We start from the raw sequence: 27,241 nt of genomic DNA on the forward strand, positions 1-27,241 counted from the left end.
GGTGCTGGGGATTGAACTCAGTGCCTCTTGCATGCTAGGCAGCATTCTAAAACTGAGCTATACCCCTAACTTTAAAAATTTTATTAGGAAACATTTCAAACTTTCAACAGATGAAATAACACAATAACCCCCATGTCCCATCACTAAGTTTCAGCAAGTAAAATCTGGTGTGTAAGGAATGTTAGAAGAGGATCTAAAATTTTCAGAGATTGTGATTTCTTTTTTTATTGTATTTTATTATTTTAAAATTATTTTTATTTTTACAGACTGTATTTTGACTCATTTTACACAAATGGGGTACATCTTTTCTTTTTTTTTTTTTCTTTTCTTTTCTTTTTTTTTACATTTACATAGGGTAATGATGTTTATTTTATTTTTCCCCTCCCCCCACCCCTCCCACCCCTCTTTTCCCTCTACACAGTCCTTCTTTCCTTCATTCTTACCGCTCTCCTTAGCCTAACTCTAAACCTAACCCTAAACCTAATGCTAGCCCCTCCCGCCCCCCATTATATGTCCTCATCCGCTTATCAGCGAGATCATTCATCCTTTAGTTTTTTGAGACTGGCTTATCTCACTTAGCATGATATTCTCCAATTTCGACCATTTGCCTACAAATGCCATAATTTTATCATTCTTCATTGCGGAGTAATATTCCATTGTATAAATACATCCACATCTTTTCTTTGAAGAGGTCTCCTATACCACTTATTTGTAGAGAAATTGCCTAAACATCTTAACTCTTTTTCGGCCCTGTTATCTTTTTGTTTAGAGTGGTGATTCTCAATTTTCCCTTAGCAAAGCATTTATTTATCATAAAAGACCCCTCTGAACCTCCAAGTCCTTTTGCTTGTCCCTGGAGGAGGGGCAAAACTGCTTCAAAATAAGATGGCAGTGTGTCATATGTAGACTTTGGGACGTACTTTATTTCTTATTAAGATAATAAATTATAAAATGTTGAGACTTTATTCTTAGAAGATAATCCTAATTGTAGGAAAAAACTTTAGTGTACAAAGATTATCACTGTACTTACTTACTGAAGGGAAAATTTTCAAACAAATCATGTGTCCAACAAAATGGTTAATTAGGCATTGAATAGTATGCAAGTGTTAAAGGTGTTTAGGAAAAGTTTGACATAGAAAAATTCTTACAGTGTTAAAAGATGAGACACAAAAATTTATATCTAAATATAAAAATTTTATGATTACAGCAGTTAAAAACAAATATGAAGTAAAATGACCGTAGTTCCCAGTACTGAAAAAAAAATTTCATTGAAATATTAAAATGCTTGTCTTTTGATATTCTTCCCCTCCCCCCCCCCCCTTTGATACTGGGAATTGAACCTAGGGTCATTTAACCACTGAGCCACATACCGGCCCTTTTTTGTATTTTATTTAGAAAAAAGCATCTCACTGAGTTGCTTAGGGCTTCAGCTAAGTTGCTGAGTCTGGCTTTGAACTTGGGATCCTCCTGCCCCATGACACCCCCCACCCCAGTCACTAGGATTTCAGGTGTGTGCTACTGTGCCGGGCCTGTTTCTTATGTTTTTTCAAATTTTCTGTAATGTATGTACATTATTTTAATTATTTAAAACATACTTTGGGAAAAATTTAGACAGCATATTGACATTGTAGAAAATAGTGTTGATTTATTTGAAGAACAAATAAAACCAGAAGACTTTTCTAAAGTAGTGCAGACAAGCAAACCAAGCCCTTGCTCCTTATTTCTGGAAAGATTAATTATATTTCAACTTTTGAGTCAGTGACTTACAGGACAATAAATCACAAATAGTCTATTATAAGAAAATCAGGGCAAAAGAAATATTTAAAAATACTTTTTAGCATAAAAATAAGAGAAATTAAGCTTTGCTGATATTTCAGGAATAGATTGTTGCTGGTGTTCCCCTAGAGTGTGAATGTCAGACATCTGAAAAAAAGAGTTGAGATTCTTATTCTTTCCTTAACTTGCAATATATTACAATATGGTATACAGTCTACGCTGCTTTGTTAGCTCTATTTATATATATTACTATTCAATAGAAGCAAAGAGGAAAATGGCAGAGTTGACTCCTCTAGTTCTGATTGGAACATTAGGTCAGTACACAACAAAATAATCAAACAACAGTAATCTGTGGGCTGGGATTGTGGCTCAGTCAGTGGTAGAGTGCTTGCCTTGTATATTTGAGGCACTGGGTTTGATCCTCAGCACCACATAAAATAAAATAAAATAAAATAAAGGTATTGTGTCCATTTACAACTAAAAAAATTAGTAATCTAATGTGATTTGGTGAAAAGTTATCATGATCACCTCTGAAATATGGATTTGTATTCACCATCATTGTAATGACTCTGGGCCTAAGTACTCTGGTAACATTTGTGATATTGTCTAATGGTAGTAGGACATACATTTGACCATAAATACATGCACAAATGTAACAGTGTGCCCAGAGATTTTTCTTTAGTGGTTGGAATGTATGATTCAAATGATTTGGAGATCACTGGCTTACATTGTTACTACAGAGTTACACTGGGAAATAATAGCAGTTTGCTAAGGTGAAGCTTAATGCATAAATCATGTTTTTGTTGTTGCTATTCTCTTTTTTTTTCTTTTGCGGTACTGGGGATCAAACATAAGTTCTTGTGTATGCTAGGTAAGCACCTAATTACTGAGCTATATCCCCATCCCTTAAAATCATAGTTTTTATGTTTAATGTATTTGTCTTCTCTGCAGTAAGTAGGAAAAACATTTTTAAAATGACATGAACATTTTTTTATTTTGTGATTTCTGTATTTTGTTACTTGGTTTGCTGATTTCCAAGAAAAGCAGGAATCTCTTTTCTAAGAATTAATCTAGCTGTGCTGGATTCTCTGGGGGAGGAAAACCCTGTTCTGGTTTTACAGATGGGCAAATTTGATCATAGAATACCCAAGGTAACACAGATAAAAATGTATCCCTAAAATTCTATTTAATGGTTATTTATTTATTCGGATATAAAATCAGAATGACTGGTTATTATTATCATCTCATTGCTTTTAGTTTTTGATAATCTCTCAGTTTTAACCAAGGAAATTATGAAAAGTATGTGTGATGTTGAAAACAACACTAAGGTTACTGAAAAACACTTCATGGTATGGTTTGCTATATCTTTTTTCCCTTTGATTCCTTTCTAGTTGGAGAGGAGCAGATAAGTGCCATTGGACGTGGCATTTGTGTGTTGCTGGGTATTTCACTGGAAGATACACAGAAGGAACTGGAGCACATGTAAGACAAATTTCTCTGTCATTACCATGTGAATGGGATACATAGTGGTTACACTGGCAACTTCCATAGTATTTTGTGCCTTTGAAGTGAGTCCCTGTCATCTTGGTCCTTCCTCCCATTGGATGTAGTATGGGTTGTCTCTGTGTTTCAGATGAGACCCAGGAAGAATAACCTGTTAAACCTCACCCACCAGTCATCAGCAGAGTGGGAGAACAACTTAGCCTCCCTCTCTGTTTAGTACTATATCTGTGAGCCCTGCCTTTTAATGCAAAATGGAGCCTCTTATTTATGGTTTCTCTTTTTCTCTATTTTTTTATTTTTGGTACCAGAAATTGAAACTAGTGGTGCTTAAGTACTGAATCATATCCCCAGCCCTCTTGTTTTTTTTATTATTTTTAAAAATTTTGAGACAGAGTCTTACTAAGTTGCTTAGGGCCTTGCTAAATTGCTGAGGCTGACTTTGAACTTGAGCTCGTCCTGCTTCAGCCTTCTGAGCCACTGGGATTCACATAAGGATCTGGAATTTAGATTAATTTCTGACCTCAGGTCGTTCACAGACACTTAGCAAAAAGCCTGAACCCAGATTAGAATCTGGGCTACTGGGGATTGAAGTTGGTGCTTTTGTACTGAGGGAGGGAAGTTTGCCATTGCTGCTACGTGCTGGCTGTCTTGGTAGAGTCAGCCCTTCCTGAGCTTGCTTTTTCCCCCTGCACCAGGTGGCACATTTGCTTCCAATTCTGTCTGCTGTTTATTCTGCTCCTTGGTGCTTAGAGCCTGGGTATAACTAGGCCCAGTTGTGCTTTTGTTATTACATTGGAAGTCCCACTTGGAACCTTACTCCTGTTAAGGTGTTGATGACTGATAAGCACAGTTTGATAGTACTTTAGGGATGTTAATATTGTACTCTTGGTATTGAGTATCAGACTGTCCTCTCCTGGATGCTCAAAGAGGAGTAGAGGTGATAGTGGTTAATAACTGAGGCTTTAGGGCTGAGTTTTTTATGGCTCTGACATACTAGACAGCTAATACTTAATTATTGGTTAAGAGATGTGACTCAATGTAAGACACACCCTGTGGAGTGGGGTTATAGTAAGCATTACAGAGGGCACCCATATGAAGAGTTAGTGGATTAGGATATATTTAGAGCCCTTGGAAATGCCTTTGCCTTCAACATCATTCAGAGGGTGACTCTCAGGTGGTGGAATTTCAACTTTCATGCAGGTGGTTCTTAAATCTTACCTGGTTCACTTCCTTGCCAGGGTGACTGTCCTTTGTCATTTACAAGTAAGGGAAAGCCCCTCTGGGCTCAAGGAGCATGTGACATAATTATCAGGTGCTTTTCCCAGATCTTTTTGTACATTTGCAATAACCATAAGTTTTCCCTCAAAAAATGTTTGAGAATGATTTTAAATAGCTCTAAGAAGGGGTATAAAAATGGGATATCAATTATTCCTGTGTAAAGATTGAATTCTTATGTAAAAAATTAGAATTGGATCCATTTTGGATATAACCCTAACTTGGAGGAACTGACTATAGGGTGGTTATCATTTTGGCTCCTGTTCCCATTAGTAGTTGCTGTAAATTTTGGAGGGACTAACAAAAAAAAAAAAAAAAAAAGGAAATCTTGCCTAAAATCAAATGAGTTAAGACTGTAATTACACAGTATTGCAGATGGGGAAGATGGGGCATGGAGTGGATTAGTAACTTGCCCATGGTCACACCCTCTGTAAGTGATGGAGTTCATTAGGTTCTTATTTGGCAGGATGTGGGGGACACTTTGGGGTTATAGAATGTATTGGGAGCCTTGTGATCCTGCACATACCTCTCACCCCTCTTTTTCTTTTTTAATTTTTAATTTTTTTTTTAGTTTTAGATGGACTCGATACTTTTATTTTATTTATTTATATGGTGCTGAGGATTGAACCCAGTGCCTTGTGCATGCGAGGCAAGTGCTGGACCACTGAGCTACAACCCCAGCCCTCACCACTCTTTTTTCCCTTAGGGTTCGAAAGATTTTGAACCTGCGTGTATTTGAGGATGAGAGTGGTAAGCACTGGTCAAAGAGTGTGATGGATAAACAGTACGAGGTACTGTGTGTCAGCCAGTTTACCCTCCAGTGCGTCCTTAAGGGAAACAAGCCTGACTTCCACCTGGCGATGCCCACAGAACAGGCAGAGGGCTTCTACAACAGCTTCCTGGAGCAGCTTCGGAAGACCTACAGGCCAGAGCTCATCAAAGGTAGGCAGGAGGGCTGGCGGTATAGCTCAGTGGGAGCATGCTCACCTAGTATGCAAGAGGACCCAGGTTCAACCCCCAGCACTGCAAAGAAAACAAAGTAGGGAAGAGAGTGAGCCTGCACCCAGAAAGGGTGTCCCTGGTACACTCAAGTGGAAGGAAAAGTGAGTGTACAATTGAAGCATCTCCTTTTCTGGAAAACCATTGTTTATGCTTATTATCCACTTAAAATGACATAATAGCTGTTACTACTGATGGTGCTGTACCTAACACACACCCTCTGAATGCTCCTGATACCATTCACCCTTCTCCATTCATTTGTTTACATTTTGAAAATGTTTAAAAGCCCAGAGGTGTGTCTAATATTGAGGTGTTCCTTTGATTGTTTAGGTTAGCCCTACCTATTAGAAATAGAGTGTGGACCCTCAATGTGAGCCAAATATGTCATTTAATTTTATTTTTATTAATTATTATTATTATTTTTTGCGATCCTGGAGGTCAAACATGCTAGGCAAGTGCTCTATCACCAAGCTATACCCACAGCCCTGTCATTTTAGTTTCTAGTAACTGTAGTAAAAAAAGTAAAATGAGGGCTCAGTGGTAGAGTGTGTGCTTAGTATGCATGAGGCCCCAGGATGGAACTCCAGCTCCAAAAAAAAAAAAAAAAGTAAACAAGTGAAATTACTTTTAAAAAGATATTTTATTTAGCCTCTTTCAGAATATTTTGATTTTTAACATGTAATCAATATAAATGTTTTGAGATAGTTTATAGCCATTTAAAAATACTTTTTTTTTAAGAATAGTATGAGTTTCCCAACAGAATTCAGAGGAAAGCAGAGATATACCATATGCTCCTCCCCTGCACATGCAAAGATTCTCATTATCAGTATCTCCCACAAATGTTACAACTGGTGAACCTCCACTGATGTGTTATTCTCAGCCACAGCCCATAGTTTCCATAAGCATTAACTCTTGGTGCTGTGTGTTCTATGGGTGTAGATAAATTTACACTGTAATGTACCCACCATTTAGAGTATCATACAGAGTATTTTCACTGACCTAAAAATCCTCTGTCCTTTGCTTATCCATTCCTCTCTTCCCACAACTCAGTGGCCACTGAAGGTTTTCTTTATCCATAGTTTTAGCTTTTTGCAGTGTCATATAGTTGGAATTATGTAGTATGTAGCCTTTTCGGTTTGGTTTCTTTCACTTGGCAAGAAACATTTAAAGTTCTTCTTTTCATGACTTGATTGCCCATATCTTTTTAGCACTGAATAATATTCCTTGTCTGGATGTACTACAGTTCATTTATTCACCTGCTAAAGGATATCTTGATTACTTACAAGTTTAGGCAGTTATGAGTAAAGTTGCAGTAAACATCCTTGTGCAGGTTCTGTGTGTTCATAAGTTTTTAACTCCTTAGAATTGATACAAAGGAATACAATTGCTAAATCAAATGGTATTTAGTTCTGTAAGACACTACCAAGCTGCCTTACAAAATGGCCATGCTATTTTGCATCCCCCTGGCAAGGGACAAGAGTTCCTGTTGCTCCACATCCTCCCCAGCATCTGGTGGTGTTATTGTTTGGGGTTTTGGCCATTCTAATAGGCGTATAGTGGATCTTGTTTTAATATGCATTTCCCCTGACATATGATGTGAAGCATCTTTTTGTATGCTTATTTGCTGTCAGTATATTTTCTTGGTGAGGTGTCTATTAAGGTCTTTGGTGCATTTTTTAATTGGACATTTGTTTTCTTATTATTGGGTATTAAGCATTCTTTGTGTATTTTGAATACCAGTCCTATAACAGACATATTTTTGCAGATATTCACTTTGCAAATGCTTATTCTTTATCAGATATATCTTTTTTTTTTTTTTTTTTTTTTTTTTTTTTTTTTTGGTACTGGGGATTGAATTCAGGTGTGTGCTTTACCACTGGGTCTCATCCCCAGCTTTTTGTATTTTTCATTTTGAGACAGGGTCTTGCTAATTTCCTTAGGTACTTGCTAAGTTGCTGAGACTGGCCTTGAATTTGCCATCCTCCTGTCTCAGCCTCCTGAGTTGTTGGGATTGTAGACGTGCACCACTGCGTCCGGCTCAGAAATGTCTTTTGCAAATATTTTCTACCTGAATGTTGTTTATCTTTTCATTCTTTTTACAATGTCTTTCATAGAGTAGAAAAATTGAATTTCCACTTTATCAATTCTTCCTTTCATAGATCTAATTGTATCTAAAAAGTCATGATCATACCTGATCATCATCTAGATTTTTTCCTGTTATCTTCTAGGAGTTTTATAGTTTTGCATTTTACATTTAGGTCTATTCTGAGTAGTTTTTTTTTTTTTGTTGTTGTTGTTGTTGTTGTTGTTTTTTTTAATGGTGCTGGTGAAAGACCCTCCGTCCCCCTGTCCAAGGAAAATCACGCAAACACTGGCTGCAAAAGCAAGAGGCTATTTATTAGGTACACAGGCGCCTGCGGGTGCGCAGCAAAACCTCAGCCGGAGCTTCGGTGAAGTGGGGACACCGGGCTTTGGGGTACAGGGTTTTTATAGGGTGAAGGGGCAGGTTTCGCGCGGGGTAAGTAACAGGTTTCTTATTGGCCATCTAAGGGTAAGGTTATTTTTCTTCATGGTTCTTGCTTATCAATGTAACTGTGCTGCTAACTGTCTCAAGGACAAACAGGACTGCTGGGCCCCTGTGCTTAAGAGGGATATTTGTCTGAGGAATGTGCAGTAGCCTGGAAACCTTATCCGCCAAGGACGGGAGTGGGGCTCAGCCTCAACTCAGGGTTTGAGGCATGGAGCTGGGGCCTTTCACTGGGGATTGATTGAACCCAGGGCCTTGTGCTTATGAGGCAAGCACTCTACCAACTGAGCCATATTGCCAGCCCCTCTGAGTAGTTTTTGTAAACAATATAAGGGCTGTGTCTAGATTCAGTTTCTTTGCCTATGGTGGTCCTGTTGTTCCCCTACCATTTGTTGAAAAGACTCCTTTCTCCATTATATTGCCTTTGCTCCTTTGTCAAAGACCAGTTGACTGTGTTTATTGCAGTCCATTTCTGGGCTTTCTGTTCTGTTCTATTGGTCTGTTTTTTTTTTTTTTTTTTTTTTTTTGCCAATAACATACAATACTGTAACTTTATGGTAAGTATTGAAGCCATGTAGCATCAGTCCCCCAACTTTGTTTTTCTTTTTTAATATTGCATTGACTACTCTAGTTCTTTGCCCCTCCATGTACATTTTACAATCACTTTGTCCATGTCCATAAAATAACTTGCTGGGGTTTTGTTTTGGAAGGAGTTGATTGTAGATCAAGTTGAGAAGAATTGGCATCTTGACAATATAGAATCTTCTTCTCCATGATATGAAATATTGCTCTATTTATTTAGTTCTTTGATTTATCAGCTTTATAGTTTTCTTTATGTAGATGTAATGGTACACGTTTTGTTAGATTTATACCTAAGCATTTCATTTCTGGGGATGCTAATGTTAATGGTGTTGTGTTTTTAATTTCAAATTCCACATATTCAGTGCTAGAATATAGGAAAGTGATTGCCCTTTGTCTATTAATCTTGTATCCTGAAACCTTACTATAATCATTTATTGGTTTCATCTTTTGTTGTTGTTGTTTTTGACTCAGATTTTCCCCTTGGTGATCAAGTCATCTGCAAACAAAGAAAGTTTTATTTTTTTCTTTCTCAATCAGTGTATCTTTTCTTTTCTTATCTTATTTCATTAGCCAAGACTTCTAGTATGGTATTGGGAAGGAGTAGTGAGAGGGGACATTATTGCTTTGTGCCTGCTTTTAATAGGAAAGCTTCTAGTTTATATCTATCTATCTATCTATCTATCTATCTATCTATATTTGTAGATATTCCTTATCAAGTTCAGAAAGTTCCTCGTATTCCTAGTTTACTGTGGGTTTTTATTATGAATGGGTGTTAGCTTTTGTCAATACTTTTTCTGTATCTCTTGATATGATGATATGATTTTTCTTCTTTAAGCTGTTGATGTGAGGGATTACATTAATTGATTTTGACTGTTGAATCAGCCTTAAATACCTGGGCTAGATCCCACTTGATTGTGGTATATAATTCTCTTTATATGTTGTTGAATTTGATTTGCTAATATTTTGTTGAGGATTTTTGCATCTTTGTTCATGAGAAGTATTAGGCTATATTTTTTTCATGAGACCCCTTCACCCCTTTCTTTTTCCTTTTTCCTCTCTAGCTTCCACATGTGAGAGAAAACAAATAACCTTTGACTTCTGGGTTTAGCTTCTTTTGCTTAATACAGTGGTCTCAAGCTCCATTAGTTTTCCTGCAGATGTCATAATTTCATTTTTCTTTTTGGCTGAACAAAATCCCACTTATATATATCACATTTTCTTTATTCATTCATCTATTGATGAACACATAGACTGGTTTCATAGTTTGGCTGTTGTGAATTTTGCTGCTGTAAACATGGGTATGCATGTTTATGTATGGGTATGCATATCACTACAGTATACTGACTTTAATTATTATTATTTTTTTTTTTTGGGTGCTGGGGATCGAACCCAGGGCCTTGTGCTTGCAAGGCAAGCACTCTACCGACTGAGCTATCTCCCCAGCCCCTGACTTTAATTCTTTAGGGTAAATACTGAGGAATGGTAGAGCTGGGTCAAATGGTGTTTCTGTGTCTTGTGTTTTGAGGAACCTCCATACTGCTTTCCGTAGTGGTTGTACTAATCTGTAGTCCCTCCAACATAAAAGTGTTCCTTTTTCTTCACATCCTCTCCAGTATCTGTCTGACTGTATATATATATATATATATATATATATATATATATATATGTATGTATTTATTTATTTACTTACTTATTTATACCAGGGATTGAACCCAGGGGTGCTTAACCACTGAGACATATCCCCAGCCTTTTTTATTTTTTGTTTTGAGAACAGGGTCTTGCTGAGTTGCTAAAGCTGGCTTTGGATTTGTGATCCTCTTGACTCAGCCTCCCCAGCTGCTTGGATTATAGGCATACACCCCCATGATTGGCATATTGTTTGTATTCTTGATTACTGTAAAGGCCTCTTTAGATTCTGTTTCCTCTTGTGAGAGTCCTGGAAGATTGTGTTCACTTCATCTAGGTTATCAAACTTATGGGTATAAACGTGTTTATAATAGTCCCTTAATATCCTTTTAATGTTCTTGGGACTCTGTAGTGATGTTTCTTATTTCATTTCTGATATTAGTAATTGATATCCTCATTCTTTTTTTCTTATCCTATCTAGAGGCTATTGATTTTGTTTATCTTTTCAAAGAACTAACTGTTGGTTTGATTTTCTCAATTGATTTCCTGTTTCTAATTTCATTGATTTCTGGTCTAATTTTTATTATTTCTTTTCTTCTACTTTCTTTGGCTTAATTTGCTCTTGTTTTTCTAATTTCTTGGGGCGGAAGCTTAGATTATTGATTTTAGTTTTTTCTTTTCTGATATATATATTTAATATTATAAATTTCTTCCTTCCCCACTTTTTTTTTTTTTTTTGGTACCAGGAATTGAACTCAGGGGCACTTAACCACTGAGCCACATCCCCAACCCTTTGTGTATTTTATTTAGAGACAAGGTCTCACTAAGTTGGTGAGGCTGACTTTGAACTTGAAGTCCTCCTGCCTTAGCCTCCGGAGCTGCTGGGATTACAGGTGTGCACCATCGCACCCAGCCCTTTCCCACTTTTGTACTAAGTCTTTGAAACTTGGTGTGTAGTTTGTACTTCCAGCACATCTCCATTCAGACCAACCACATTTCACGTGCCCAGTGCCACATGTGACCAGTGTTTATCATATTGGATAGAGTAAATTTAGGTCTTTGCTTACTTGCTCACTGTTAAAAATGCTGAACTAGTTTAACTAATCATGGTTTAGTTGAGACGATGTCTCAGTGTAGAGGTCCTGGTTTATGGGGAAATTATGAATCTGAAAGATTTTATAAGAAGGCCATACTTATAAAAATTTTTATGTTTCTGGCATTTTTTTTTCAAAATTTTAGAAAACATATTCAGCCTCATTTGGTGATATACTTCATTTTGAGAACTTTTTAAGTAGAGTGCTTCTTTTATTATCTAACTACAGTTTTCTCTTGCTCCTGTTACACTCCTTTGTAGACATCTAATAGTTGTTAATCATTAGTTTTATAGTGTTTCTCATTCTTTAACTTTCTGTCTCTAGATTGAAGAAACTCAAATTCCTTTTTATTGGGCCTGTTTTCAACCTTAAGTAATAACATTTATTAAATGTTTTTGAAGCTCTGTAGCAGAGCCTCCATTGAGGATTATCAATTTATCAGATTTGCTTATGTTTAGATGGGTGATATTCCAATTCCTACTTGGCATTTCCTTTTCCTTTAATTCTCCTCTTATTTGTAAAAAGTATACATTTGCCGTAAGGAGAGAGATAGTCCACACAAGCAGGACATTCTTGCCTTAAATTAAATCCTACTTTTTACTTGGTTCTGGTAGAGCAGAATGTATTTGCCTCTTCCAGAAATACCCATGAAACCCCATTCATAAGTCTGTTCATGGATACCTCTCGTGCTTTTTCTTACCCTGTGTCCCCTGGGGTCATCTGACATGGTTTTGCTACAAACTTGTTTCTTCACAGAATGAGTAATTAAGTCAGGTCTTCCAAGTAATTATTTTTCTTTGCTGAGCCAAGGATTAGATCTTGCAGCATTGTCTCTCTGCTTGTAGATATTTGTAGACGCATCCATTTCAGAGTAACTTCAGTTGTATTTTAGAAGGCACTTGAAATGGGAGAACATTGACGTTTATTATAGAGGGTTTTAGTGAAAACAGAAAAGCTTTCATCTAAGACCTTAAAGAGGAGTGTTTTATGTATTGTTAGGTGCTTTGTGTGCCTAAAAATACCTTTTACTTTTCAAAATGATATGTATTTTATCCAGGAAATTACGTGAAGTACATGAAGAAATGTACCGTAAACAATATAATTGTAAGTGTAAGCTTATGGGATGTGATACAACTGATCATTTTAAGGAAAAGTTGACAAGAATTATGTGAAGAGTTTTAAGCAAAGTCTTTTTCCAAGTCTTTGGACTTTGACAATGATTACAGTTATACCAGCAGTGTATCACTCTTGCTTTTGGTCTTAATTCTTTTACAACTTTCAGTGGAACAAAATGCATAGAGTGTGTTTTACACATTTGCCATTTTTTGGGTTAATTTCAAGAATTTGGTTCCCAGCTCCAATATGGAAAGCCCTCTGTGAGCTACAGGGATGCTAGAATGCAAACAAACTGCTAAAAGATATTTCCTTTATTTTAGGATTTCAGGGCCGTTTCATCAACTTTAAAACTTAAAATAGTTTAATTAGATTTGACATTTCTTTTCACTGCCTTATTTTTTCATGACTGAATATTTATTTTACTTTTAAATTTAACTCATCTCTTATTTGCTGTTTAAATAGAGAGAAGTTTGGTATCTCTTTTATTTCTTCTGTATTTTCCTTCATATCCCAATGAGTGCCAGTTCGATTTAGACATTTCCTAACCAGCCACCAGATCCATGTCCTGGCCAACAAAGTCTGTCTTGGTTTCCATTTTTTTAATGGATTGCTGGTGATATGATTCTAATCTGTTTCCCTGGATCCATATGGAATGAGAACTGTGGGGGGCAAGCTAGTTATGATTTGGTCTTACCTAATTTTGTTTCTATGAGTGTATAGCATGTCAGAGAATATCTGTCAAAGGTTTATTAGGTTCCAGGTCTTGTGCAAAGTAAATACTCTTTATTCTTTATCTCGTTGGATCTTTATAGCAACCCTATCAGGTGGGTACTAGCACTACCCTCATTTTGCAGGTGAGGAGACTGGGATGTAGCAGGATAATCTGTGGAAGGTTGCTGGGTATATAAATGGCAAAGCCTGGAATCAAACCAAGAGCCATCTGTAGAGGCCAAGTTTTACTCAGGTCTTCAGTTCACTCATGTCACACCATTTTGCCTTCTTGAGCTTCTCTGGAAGTCTTTTGGGACTTTCCTGCTTTCTCTGCTCTGCTCAAGGAAATTGGTAGAGGGTTTTGGACCTCACAAGGTCTAGTGAGAGGAGAGCAGGAAACCCTGTGGCCAATTTGTCCTTTATTTTGGGGCAGTGATGTTAATCCAGAGTTTTAGGTCTTGTTACTGCTGGAGGATATTTTATTGGTTCCACTTAAGTCATATTTTGATGATTTCTCTATTGATAAAACACTATTTATCCACCAGCCCTTGTATTAAACTCTGGGTAAGTAGTGCTGAGCAAGATAGATGCTATCTCTGCTCTAACAGTGCTCACGATATAGTGGGAAAGAGAGATATTGAGCAAACATGGCTGGTTTTGCTACACCTGTTCTGAAAAAGCCCATGTTCTGCAAAGCTACTGCTGATCATGGGACTTGTAGGGAAAATGGGGTAAATAGCAGGCCACTGAAATCCACCAACAGGCAGTAGGCTCTTGTTCTTCATTTTTTTAAAATATATAGTCAGAGGGGCTTCTGCCAGTGCTAAGGGCTTTTCCCTTTTCAGCTGAAGATGTTCCTGATGTTTTGGCCCTCCTGGCCTGAGAAAACCTCCTCTGCTCTGATGCAGCCTTTGCATCATACGGACTTTTTCTCATCAATTGCCACTGTGAATTCTCATTTCAGAAGCAAATGTTGCAGATCCTTTTGTAATGACTGGTGTGCTGCATGGTTTGGTGTGTATTAGGAGTGGATAATGGGGTTTGGTGCTAAGGTGGTGGTGGTAAACGTGCTCAGGCTTGATTCTTTTTTATTCTTTGTTTCCGAAATATGTTTTAAAAATTTTAAAATTCTTTTTAGATATGACAGTAGCATGTGTTTTGACATTTTATATGTACATGGAGTATAACTTATTCTAGTTATAATGGATACCATTCTTGAGGTTGACAATGATGTGGAGTTTCACTGGTGGTGTATATGAACATAGGAGAGTTATGTCTGATTCATTCTACTGTCTTTCCTATGCCTATCCCCTCCCTTCCTTTAATTCCCCTTTGTCTACTCCACTGAACTTCTGTTCCCCCAGCTTACTGTGTGTTAGCATCCACATACCAGAGAGAACATTTGGCCTTTGATTTTTTGAGATTGACTTATTTCACTTAGCATGATCGTCTTCAGATTCATCCATTTGCTGGCAAGTCATAATCTTATTCTTTTTTATGGGTAAGTAATATTCCATTGTGTTTATATACCACATTTTCTTTATCCATTTATCTGTTGAAGGGCACCTAAGTTGGTCCCATACCTTAGTTATTGTGAATTGAGCTGCTATAAACATTGATGTGACTGCATCACTGTAGTTTGTTGATTTTAAGTCCTTTGGGCATATGGCAAGGAGTTGGATAGCTGGGTCAAATGGTGGTTCCACTCCAAGTTTTTTGAGGAATTGTCAATTGCTTTCCAGAATGGTTGCACTAATTTGCAGTCCCACCAGCAATGTATGAATGTACCTTTTTCCCCACATCCTTGCCAACATTTATTGTTGCTTGTATTCTTGATAATTTCCATTCTGACTGGAGTGAAATGGAATCTCAGTGTGGTTTTAATTTGCATTTCTCTAATTGCCAGAGAGGTTGAATTTAAAAAATAAATTGTTGACCATTCACATTTCTTCTTCTGTGAAGTGTCTGTTCAGTTCCTTCAGCTTGGGCTTGATTCTGCTTGGTCTGGGTTTAGGTTATTTGTTGGATCTACTTGACCCGCAGGAAGTTGTTAATAATTATACTTGTACGTGGACATGTGCTCCCATCCTAGATAATTGAGGTTACTAGGGTGCATATACTTAAATTGGAAACATCCCTAATTTTTTCTGTTCCCCAAAGGGTTTCTTACCCAGGATAATGGGTAGGTTGGCCTCAGAGCAGAGATCAGTTTTGCCCAGGACTCTCAAGGTTGAGTACTAAAAATCCTGCATCCCTGGAATCTCTGGGCAAACTTAGGATATATGGTGACCCTAAGAAGCAGCCCTGTATCAGGGCAGTTCCCAGTGCACCCTGGGCCAGGTGATCCTCAGTGCATTCTACACAAATGCACTCTTCTTTTTACAGAGACAAGTAGGAGTTAGGAGGAGCATCAGGGCAGGAAGAATGGCCATATACCTTGGCTGAAGGAATGACAGAGCTCATGACCAAGTCTCTAGTAAAGATGCGGAAATGTTCTCTCTAATACGTGTGTGACTGGCCTGAGAAGGATGTAAGAGGGTCAGGGCAGATGTGGGTGGAGGAGTGGGAAGGAGACTACAGTGCTGGAAGGCATGGTTGCAATCTGACCACTCAGTCATGTGGTGTGTTGACTGGCTTCTATATCAAGAATCTATATAGCTATATAAAGACAACATGAAGAGATGTTTATACTGAGACCAGAGCGTGAGAGAAGATGCAAACCACAGTATCAGGAAGTGTTTTGGTGACTGACCCATTTAGATGCTCTCCTTGTATCCCAGCAAGCTCCCTAGCCTGTACACCTTTCCCCTCCTCCCTCCCTCCCTGCCTGTGTTCCTTCCTTCTGAGATGGCCTTGGTGCACTTTCATCCCCCTCCCTCTCTTCTCCCCATTTATCTTCCTACCTCATCTCATCCTCCTGGGCCTCCCCACATTGCTTGGGCTTCTCACAGTCAAGTGGTCTCTAAATTTCTAACATGGTGCTAACTTCCTCCAAAGCAAACCTTCCAAGTATGGTTGTTCTAAAACAGGAAATGAAGGTGCCAGTCTCTTAAGGCTAGGCTTGGAAAGGGATACAGACACCCTTCTGCCATATACATTGGCCACAGCACCCCCAGAGGGGATAAATGCACCCTGCAGTGGAAGGCATGTCAAAGAGTTTGCAGTAGGTCATCTCTAATCTTGCACAGCTCATGACCCTGGTCCTCTCAGAGGGTGGAACTTTTCTCATATACTGACTCTTCTTCAAATAATTGCTTTAGGGGAAAAACCTGAAAGCACAAATTGGTCATTTTCTCCCCCTTTGAAGGCAGGGCAATCAGAGCTGAGTGGGCCCAGGAACCTGGGTCATTTGTAGCCTCTGCTACCCTGAGGAATCCCCAGCCTTGGAATGAATGCCAAAAGCAAATTTGACGGGAGACATTAAATACTCCTCAAGTTGCGTGTTGAACGTGCATTAGGTTTATAGTTAGGAAAATAAAAAATAAAAAATAAATGTTGTAAATGTTGTACCAAAATGGAGTAGTTAAAAGATGGACCTGCATTGTCAAGCTTTTAGTCTCAGCTCTGAATTGGGATCCAGGAAGGCATTCAATTGTCATCTTTGGTCAGCAAATCAGAAGCTGCAATGGTATTAAAAAGAGCTACCTGAGTATTCTCTGCGGGGTCTGATCTATGGGGGATGTCATAGTGCTAGAGAAATGTGGACAGACACTTAAGGAGGGCAGCAGCTTATGATGGCCTCAGAGCTGTGCACAGCGTGGGTACATCCACTTTGTCCAGGCCTCCTGCAGCTTCATAATGCAGAGAAGGTTCCAGGAGCCGGAATATGACAGCTAGTTTTTGCTTTGTGGTTAGTACTTAATTTCTATGAATTTGTTTAATTTTCTACTCTTTTTACTACTTAAATCATTTTAGAAGCATGAATGAACTTTCAGCAGAAGCCTGCTTTATAGACTTTGGCAAAGATTGTGATGCAAAAGTCATTGCTTTTAAGATAAATTTAGGAAATTACATTGTGTGATAGCCTTTTCATTGTTCACAAGTGACAAGACTGGCAAACTGTGGTGCAGGCAGATGCTCTTATGTACAAGTTCTTTTTTATTTTTTTAAATTTCTGGTGCTGTTGAATCCAGGGCCTTCCCCACAGTAGGCAAGTGCTTAACCACCGAGTTGTATGTCCAGCCTCTTGTGTGGAAGTTTGATACATATGTGCGATTGGTTTTGTCTGGATTGGTTAGTGTTTTCTGTCATTGCATTTTTCACCCTCTTCAGTAACCTACTTTCTTATTTCTGCATGTCTCTTTTTCAACCTTACACTTATGTCATCTCCATAGCTATGATTTTGCTGCCCTCATCCCAAAAGACAACTTTATCTGCTTTCATTTTTAATTCCTATCTTTTCATGATTTCCTTCCTTGAGCATTAATTGTGAACAGCAAATTATTCTTACAAGTTTTCCTTCTCTCTACCTAAGTGTCATGGCTTCTCTAAGAATGGTGTTGGTGGCCTGGTGGTGATTTTGTACCCTGTGCTCATAACCAAGTTATTTTGTGTGATGAATACCCCTGGATTTAGGAGCATGAGGACACACTCATTTTAGTGGATCTGTCTCATTATCTCTTCTTTCCTGCTATAGTTTGGATCTGGAATATCCCCCAAAGTGTTAAAGGCTTGGTCCCCAGGGTGGTACTGTTGGGAGGGAGTGGAACCTGTAGGAGGTGGGGCCTAGTGGTAGGAAATAAGATCATTGGGGTGTGTCCTTAAAGGGAATGTTAGAATGCTGGCCCCTTTCTGCCCCGCTCTAGTTTTCCAGCTGCCTTGAGGAGAGCACCTTATTCCACCTGATACTCCTGGCCATGATCTTCTGCCTTTAACAACAGGACCAACTGAGCATGGACTGAAATCTCTGAAACCATGAACCCAAATAAAGCTTTCTTCTTTATAAGTTTACTGTCTCTGGTATTTTGTTACAGTAATGGAAAACTGACTAACTTCCTCTTTGGGTTCCTTCTCCTTTCTGCTTTTATTTTCCTTCATCCCTTTTTTCTCATTTCCTTAGCTCCTTCCATATTTCTGTTCATGCATTGTCCTATGAAGTCTCTTATGGCAGTTCAATTTGAAGAAATAGGACAATATTTTAAAAGAAGATATAGAAATAGGTGGAATGAAACTCCTGTTCATCATTAACATGCTTCAAGTACATACAATGACATGGAATGAGAAGAAAAGACTGAATCACTCAGCAGGAGAAATAGGAAGAGTTCAAAGCCTTATTGATTCAGAGTCTAGAAATTCAGAAATATTGATAAATTAATTGACTCTCTTTTTATGTTCTTCAAACCCAGGATTGATTGAGCAGATTAATAGTATAAGTGGTACGGTTTCTTAATCATTCTTTATCTTTTCTGTATCCTGAGTGAGTCCTTCCAGTTGACTGATTTGTCCTTTGATCGTGGTCAGTCTGGAGTTTGACCTTTCATTTGAATTTAAGTTAATCATTTATTTTTCGTTCAAGGATTTGTTTTACTTTTTCAAATTATTTTTAATATTATTTACTGTGGCAAAATACACATTACATAAAATTAACCATTTTAAAGTATAGATTCAGTGACATTTAATACAGCCATAGTGTTAGGTACCATTGTTACTCTCTGGTTTCACAGGATTTTCATCACCCCAAAAGGCAATGCCATACCCATTAACAGTCAACTTTCCATTCTCTCCTGTCCCCAGGCCCTGGAAACCACTAATCTGCTTTCATTCACTGGACTTACCTGTTCTTGACATTTCATATAAATGAAACTGTACTGTATGACCCTTTATGTCTGGCTCCTTTCACTTAGTATATAATGTGTTTAAGGTTCTCACATGTTATAGCTTGTATCAGTACCTCATTTCTTTTTAATGAATAATATTCCATTGCATGAATATATCACGTTTTGTTCATTCATTGATGATCATTTGGGTTGTTTTTACCTTTTTGCTATTTTGAATAATGCTGCTGGAACATTTATGAACATTTTGTTTGAATACCTGGTTTTGATTCTTTTGAGTACATACTTAGGAGTGAAATTGTGGAGTCATGTGGTTTAGATACTGCCAAACTACTCTACAGCAGTCGAACCATTTTACATTCCTACCAACAATGTATGAGGAGTCCAATTTTCTGTATTCATGCCAACATCTACTATTTTTTTTTAAATTATAGGCATCCTAATGAGTATGGAGTGGTACATCTTTGTGGTTTTAATTGGACTTTCCTAATGATGAGTAATACAAGCTTCTTTTCATGTGCTTATCAGTCATTTGTATATCTTCTTTTTTTCCCTTTTCTATCAATTTACTTTTAAAAAATTAAAAAAACTTTTAAAAGCAGTTTTAGGTTATAGAAAAAGTAAGCTAAAAATTTTAGTTCCTGTATACCTCCCTATGCCCCCTCCTCATCTTGCATTGGTTTGATAAAATTGTTAAACAGTTGATGAGCCAAAATTGATACATTAACCAAAGTCCATAATTTAACATTAGTGAATCTTGGTACCATATATCCTACAGGTTTGAACAAATGTATAATGACATGTCTCCACCATTGCAATATCATAGAGAATAATTCCACCTATTATTCATCTCTCCCTCAGCCCCTCCTTGTATTTCTTTTTTGGAGAAATTTTATTCAAGTCCTTTGTTCATTTTAAAATTGTGTTGTTTCTTTTTGTTGTGGAGTTGTAATAGTAATTTTTTTTTGGTACTGGGGATTAAATATAGGGGCTCTTAATCATGGAGTGACATCCCTAGCTCTTTTTATATTTTATTAAAAAATCTTTTAGTTGTAGATGGACACAGTGCCTTTATTTTGTTTATTTATTTTTATGTTGTCCTGAGGATCGAACCCAGTGCCTCACATGTGTTAGGCAAGCGCTCTGCCACTGAGCCCCAGCCCCAGCCCCTATATTTTATTTTGACACAGAGTCTTGCTAAGTTGCTTAGGACCTCCCTAAATTGCTGAGCTGGCTTTGAACACATGATCCTTTGCCTCAGCCTCCTGAGCCACTGGGATTACAGGCATGCACCATCATGCCTGGCCTGTACTACTAATTTATGTATTTCCAAATACTAGAACCCTGTCAGATACGTGATTTGCAAATATTCTCTTCCTCCCTATGGGTTGTCCTTTCAGTTCTGTGATAGTATTCTTTGAGGCCCAGAAGTTTCTAGTTTTGATGAAATCCATTTTAATTTTTTCCTTTTGATGCTTAGATATTTTTGATGCTGTATCTAAGACCCTTGCCAAATTCCAGTATCTTGAAGATGAATCCTATGTTTTCTTCTCAGTTATAGTTTTAACTCTTACATTAAGGTCTTTGACCCATTTTGAGTTAATTTTTTATTTTTTATTTTATTTTTTGTGGGTACTGGGGATTGAACTCAGGGGCACTGACCACAAAGCCACATCCCCAGCCCTATTTTGTATTTTATTTAGAGACAGGGTCTCATTGAGTTGCTTAGGGCCTTGCTAAAGTTGCTGAGGCTGACTTTGAACTCACAATCCTTCTGCCTCAGCCTCCTGAGCCGCTGGGATTATAGGTGTCTGCCACCGTGCCTGGTTTGAGTTAACTTTTATATATGGTGTGAGGTAAGGATTTAGCTTCATTTTGGGGAATGTATTTATCCAGTTATCCTATCAGTTGAAAAGGCTATTCTTTCACCACTCAATAATGATTTTTGCACCCTTGTTGAATATCAAGTGACCATATATGTGTATGGGTTTATTTCTGGACTTTAAGTTCATTTTCATTGTTCTATATGTCTGCCCTTATGCCAGTACCACTCTATTGGGCAGTCCTCCAACTTTTTTCTTCTAATCAGTGTTTGAATAGATGGTTTGATCAGATGGTTCGATCAGATGGTTCAGACATCAAAAAGAGGAAGTTTTACTCTTCCTTTTGTCCCTGTCCAATCTGTTTCCCTTACTTTAATATTTTTCAATCCATCCAGTGTTTCTTTATGCAAATGTGAAGAGATGTGAGTATGTATCTCTCTTTTAATGCAGAAGACAATGTAAAATATGCTGTTTTACATCTTGCTCTTTAAGAGTTTTATGGTATGTCCTGGAGATTCTTTCCATATCAGTTCATAGAGACTTCCACACATCTCTTCTTTTTTAGCAGCCGCAGAGTGTTTATGGCAAGGAACATGGTCTGGTGTGTATTGTTGTACTCTTGGGTTCCTTTTAATTTTTGTGTCTTAAAAACAACAGTGTTACACTGAATAAATTTGTACATACATCACTTCATATGCAGACAGATACACCTGTAGGACAAATTCTTGGAAATGGGATTGATAGATAGTGCCAGTTAGGTGTTGTTCCTTTTGGCAGTGTGTGAGACTGTCCTATTCCTCCTAAGTTTGTCAACAGTGCATTGTGAAATAGGGATTGACCCTAGGGTCTAATAGATCTCTTGTTGCAGAGTGTAGTTGAGCACTTTTCAGATATTGGAGTGATTTGTGTTTCTTTTCCTGTCAACTGTTCACGGGCTTTGTTCATTTTCCTTCCGACATTTGTCAGGTTCTTTATTTCTGTGAGCTTTTTTATGTATGCTGAATTGCAAGTGTTTTTCATCATTTTATTGTTTGTGCTTTGACTTTGCTTAAGGGTTTGTTCGCTGGACCTAAAATTTTGACCCTTCCATAGTTTATAATCAAGTTTTTGAAATGTCTGCTAGATTTTGAATTTTAGTTTTCTATGATTCCTATAATACTTTCTGCTCCAAAGTTTTAAGAAATTAGGCCATTTTTTTCCTAGTGCTTTTATACTTTCATTTAAAAACTTAAAATCTTTGGTCTCTTTGGCGTTTATCCTGTATAAATGTGGAGCATGAATTCAAAATTCATCTTTTTTTTCATGTTTACTAAATGGTTTCCCCAAGACATTTATTTATTTATTTATTTATTTTGTTTTTATCATTATTCCAAATAATTTTTTTGAGCCTGAGCAACTTTATTTTTTTTAATTTATTTTTATTGTAAACAAATGGGATACATGTTGTTTCTGTTTGTACATGAAGTAAAGACATTTATTTTAAATACCACTTTACCTTCACTAATTTGAGATTCTGGCTTTATCTCATGTTAAAATCTTACATGTATTTATGAACATTTACATTGTTTCTTTTCTGTTTTTTTCCTCTGTGTATATATTGAAGACAAACTATTTTAGTTACTGAGTTGCTTTTACTATGTTTTCAGAGCAAGTAAGGTGAGTTCTCCAACATTACTCTTTAGATATTTCCTAGCTATTCTCAAATATTTATTACTCTAGATGAATTTTAAAATCAGCTTGTCTACTTTCAGAGAGCAATCCTTGTTATTTTTATTTAGAATGCCTTATGTTCATAAATGCATTAATCCTGAAGTCCATGCATACAAAGTTTAGTCAAGGTTTGTTGACCTCACTTGGCCAAACTCCAACCCTGGTTAGTACCAGCTCTCTGCCTGCTTTGCATCTGCATCTGCACCTGTGCAGTTGAATATGGCTGAAGAAAACATCATTCCACTGACTACTCTTACGTTGTGACCTTGCCCTGCAATTACAGTACTGCCTAGCAGTTGTAATACACTGACATGTTCATTCATTCTGCTCTTCCTTGTACCTGTTCTTGTTCCTCAAACTACTGTATCCCATCTCTCATCTTCTCCTTCACTGTTGACTGTACTTCTTTCCCTAAGAAAACTGAGTGCTCAGAAGAGAACTTCCAAAGGTTCCCCCAACTCTACCTGCCAGCATCTGCCCTGGGAACCAACTTTCCCTGCATTACAGTGGCTGACCCTTATGCTGCACATCAAAGCTGAGACATCTTCCCCTTTTTCCTAAGTCAGTTGTTGTTCTCCTGTGTTGTTCCCTTTCACTTGTAAACATGCTGTTCATTTTCTAGTTTAGAGGAACCCTCTCTGAGTCCCACCTTTCCTTCCAACTCCCTCCCCATGCCCTACTCCAGTGTGCCACAGGATCTCTGAACATACTGTCAGTCTCTAATTCTTATCCTCTCATTTGCTCAGAAATCCACCTCAGCCAGTCTTTGCCCTGCCCCTCCACCAGAACTGCCCTTGACCAGGGCTCCAGCCCTCCTCTTGGCGGAGTCAGTCTTGTGGTCCTCAGCTCATTGGTGCCACCAGTGGGATTTGATCCTGTTACTTCCTCATTCCTTGAAACACATCTTCACTGGACTTTTAGGACTCTGCACTCCACTCCTTTCATGTACTTCACTGATTGCTTCTTTTCAGTATCATGCCCCTGATGACAAGGTATCTTCCTCCTCCTCCTTCTTTGGCCTCCTCCTCTTCTTCCTCCTCCTCCTTCCCCTCCTCCTCCTCTTTCTCCTCCTTCTGTGCTGGGGGTGGAACCTAGGGCCTTCCACTCGCTAGGCAAGTATTCTACTAGTGAGCTACACTCTGACCGCCACTCCTGCCACTTCTTAGCTTTGGAGGGCTTGGTTCTTTGATCTTTCCTGATGTACACTCAGTCAGGTGATCTTGTTCAGTCTCTTGACTTTGAAGATCATCTGCATGTCGTGACTCCAAAATTTCTCCTTCTGGGCTGGATTCCCATCCCTACACTCAGTCCCATCTTCCTGGATGCCTCATTACATATCCCCACTTGGACGTTTAAAGAGATCTCTCAAATTTAGCTTGTCTTACACTGAGCTCATGTTCTTATTTCCTGACCTAAACCATGATGTCTGTGGGCTTCCCCATCTCAGTTGGTGGCAATGCCAGTCATCCAGTAGCTTAGGCAAAACAAAAACAAAACAAACTTTCAATTGAACTAACTAAAATGCTGGCTGACCAAAATATTTTTGAAAAGTATTTATGTTTTGAACTTTTCATTTGGAAATAATTTAGGCTTACAGAAAAGTTACACACATGGAATATTTTACCCAACTTCCCTTGGTAACATCTTACAGAGTACAGTTATCAAAACAAGGACATTGATAACTTATTATGACTTAATTTGGGTTTGGCTCATATCCTTTTTTCTGGCCCAGGATCCAGTCCAGAATTCCATATTGCATTTGGTTGATATATCTCCTTAGTCTCTCCCAATGTGTGAGGGTTCCCCAGTCTTTGTCTTTTCTTACCAAACCCCTTTTGAAGAGTCACTTAATTTTGCAGTTCCTTGTAGAATGCCCTTCAGTGAGCATCTGCCGGTGTCATCTCATGACTGGGTTGAGGTTGTGTGACTTGGGCAGGAATGCTGCAACAGCAAGCTTGTGCTCTTCTGAGGGCACCAGGTTGGTGGGTATATGATGTCCACATATCTCATCGTCTGACATATTTCTCCCTGGCCAGCTACTGTTGTCCTCTCTGTAGTTGGTAAATGTTTTGTTTGGAGATGCTTTGAGAGTGTACATATATCCTGTTAGTTTACACACTGTCACCCACTCTATTAGTCTCCACCCATGGTCTTTGCAACAGTCTTGAGATATTTGCTTAACCAGCCCCATTAAAAAAAAGTGATTGCTTTTAAAAAAATTTGTTCTTTTTAGATATACATGACAGTTGAGTATATTTTGACATATTATGCATACCTGGAGTATAACTTATTCTAAGTAGGATCCCTTTCTTGTGGTTGACAATGATTTGGAGTTTCACCGTATTCATATAGGAACATAGTTATGTTTGATTTATTCTGTCTTTCCTATGCCTATTCAACCTCCCTTTCCTTTATTCCTCTTTGTCTAATCCAGGGAACTTCTATTTCCCCATTATTATGTGTTAACATCTGCATATCAGAGAGAACATTCAACCTTTGGTTTTTTGGGGATCGGCTTATTTCACTTGCATGACAGTCTACAGTTCCATCCATTTACCTGAAGATACCATAATTTCATTCTTCTTTATGGCTGAGTAATATTCCATTGTGTATATATACCACATTTTCTTTATCCATTCATCTGTTGAGGGTCACCTATGTTGGTTCCATACCTTAGCTATTGTGAATTGAGCTGCTATAAACATTGATGTGACTGCATCACTGTAGTATGCTGATTTTAATCCTTTGGAAATATACCAAGGAGTGTGATAACTGGGTCAAATGATGATTCCATTCCAAGTTTTCAGAAGAATCACCATACTGCTTTCCAGAGTGGTTGCACCAGTTTACAGTCCCACCAGCAATGCATGAGTCTACCTTTTTCCCCACATCCTCACCACTAAAAAAATGTATTGCTTTGCTGCTTTTGGGAGGTGAGAAAGATTATTCATGATACTTTACCTGCATATGACTGCCAGAAAAAAGTCCCTATCTGGTCATTTTAAAGTTAAAGAAGTGGCCTTCCCTTGCTCCTAAGAGTTTCATTTTTAAACAGGATCAGAAGTTGATTTTTTCCAGCCTTTTTTTCTCTTAGGGTTAACTTAATATATTTCCTAATCATATGCTATGTTGGGTAAACCTTCACTGGCCACTGCATATGCCTACAAGAGATTTCTCAAGTATTCATGTAGAAATTTTGCATTTGTATTTGGAGAAATGGGCCTGCACTTTTTTCCTGTATTCATGTCCAATGTTAGTGCAGTACTAGCCTTATAGAATAAGTTGGAAAACTTTTAATCTTTTTATATGGTCTGAACCAATTTAAATGAAACGAGAATTATGTTGTTGTAATAGAACTTTTTAGTAAAACCCTGTGGACTGGACTTTCTTGGCTATTGTTCTGGTCAGTTTCCCAGCACCCCTCAAATCCTTTTGCCCATAGTCTACATCCCATCTGGATTTCAAGTTTACTGGAAGATAATTTATATATATATTTTAATGATTTAGAGAGTTCTCTGTATCTAGAGTCATAGCTCTTTTCTTATTGTAGTTTTGTTTATTATATTTCCTTTTATCCCCCTTAGAGGATTTTACATTTTCTCGGAAAACTAGCTCTTCAGTTAATTCATCAAGTCTTTTTTTTTTTTTTTTTTTTTCATTATTTTTTTTCCTTTGGGTACTAGGAATTGAACTCAGGGGCACTCGACCACTGAGCCACATCCCTAGCCCTATTTTATATTTTATTTAGGGACAAAGTCTCACTGAGTTGCTTAGTACCTCGCTTTTGCTGAGACTGGCTTTGAACTCACGATCCTCCTGTCTCAGCCTCCTGAGCCTCTGAGATTACAGGTGTGCCTGTTTTGCATTCTTATTTCATTGTTTTGCTTTGGTCTTCACTCTTTGATTTTATCATCTTTACTTTCTGTTGTGTGGTTTATTTGATTTCTTTTTCCAGTTTTTCCTTATTTCATTTAGTATTTTAGTATTATTTTCTAATAAATGAACTTATGATCCCAAACTTCAGTGTTTTGCATGATTCTTCTTCCCCAAGCCTGGTCTACTGGCAAATCCTCCCAGCCTCCCCTTTGACACACATGCAGAATCTGGGAACAGGATGCCACTTCTGCTGCAGGCACCCAGCCCACGCTGTCATCATTTCTAATCTGAATAATTCTGACAGCCTTTTCCTGGGTCTCCTGCCTCCAGCTGGGTCTTCCTTCATGCTCTGCCCAACACTGCAGCCTGAGTGAACCACCTCCCCACAGAAGTGTGTGCTGTGGTAATAACATACTTTTAAGATGGAAAAGATTTTAAGGATTATTGTCTCTTGCTTCTCAACAATAATGACAAGAACAACTCTGTGTGTGTGTGTGTGTGTGTGTGTGTGTGTGTGTGTGTGCGTGTATGTGTGTGTGTAGAGGAGGGTAGTAAAGAGAGTTCCTGTACCTTCCTGAGGACTATGGCTCTCCTCCTGGGTGGAGATAGGAGCAGGTGGAAGGTAGTTCTGAGCAGAGGCTCACTCTGGCTGTGGGGGCTCCCTGCTCAGGGAAGGGTTACCAGTTTAGTTTTTCCAGTCCACCTTTGAAACTCTCTGAGATTGTTCCTGCCATATGTCTTTTGCTCCAAGAGGCTCTGACCTGGGTCAAAACCCTGCTATGAAGCTCGTCAAGGCCTCTCTGCTCTTATAGTGAAGATTTGTTCCCTAGGCTGTGTTCTGTGCTGCCT

At 38.1% G+C, this 27,241-nt stretch overlaps 1 protein-coding gene across 1 annotated transcript in view; it reads left to right on the top strand.

The window, feature by feature from the left end:
* Nucleotides 1–27,241, top strand: part of Dtd1 (D-aminoacyl-tRNA deacylase 1) — a 205,099-nt gene that overhangs the window by 2,356 nt on the left and 175,502 nt on the right. Inside the window, exons 2-3 of the mRNA XM_047540692.1 lie at nt 3,168–3,258; nt 5,261–5,496. Coding sequence (XP_047396648.1) covers nt 3,168–3,258; nt 5,261–5,496 — 327 coding nt within the window. The remainder of the gene's footprint in view (nt 1–3,167; nt 3,259–5,260; nt 5,497–27,241) is intronic.

Source organism: Sciurus carolinensis, chromosome 2 (genome assembly GCF_902686445.1).
Source record: "Sciurus carolinensis chromosome 2, mSciCar1.2, whole genome shotgun sequence".
NCBI lineage: Eukaryota > Metazoa > Chordata > Mammalia > Rodentia > Sciuridae > Sciurus > Sciurus carolinensis.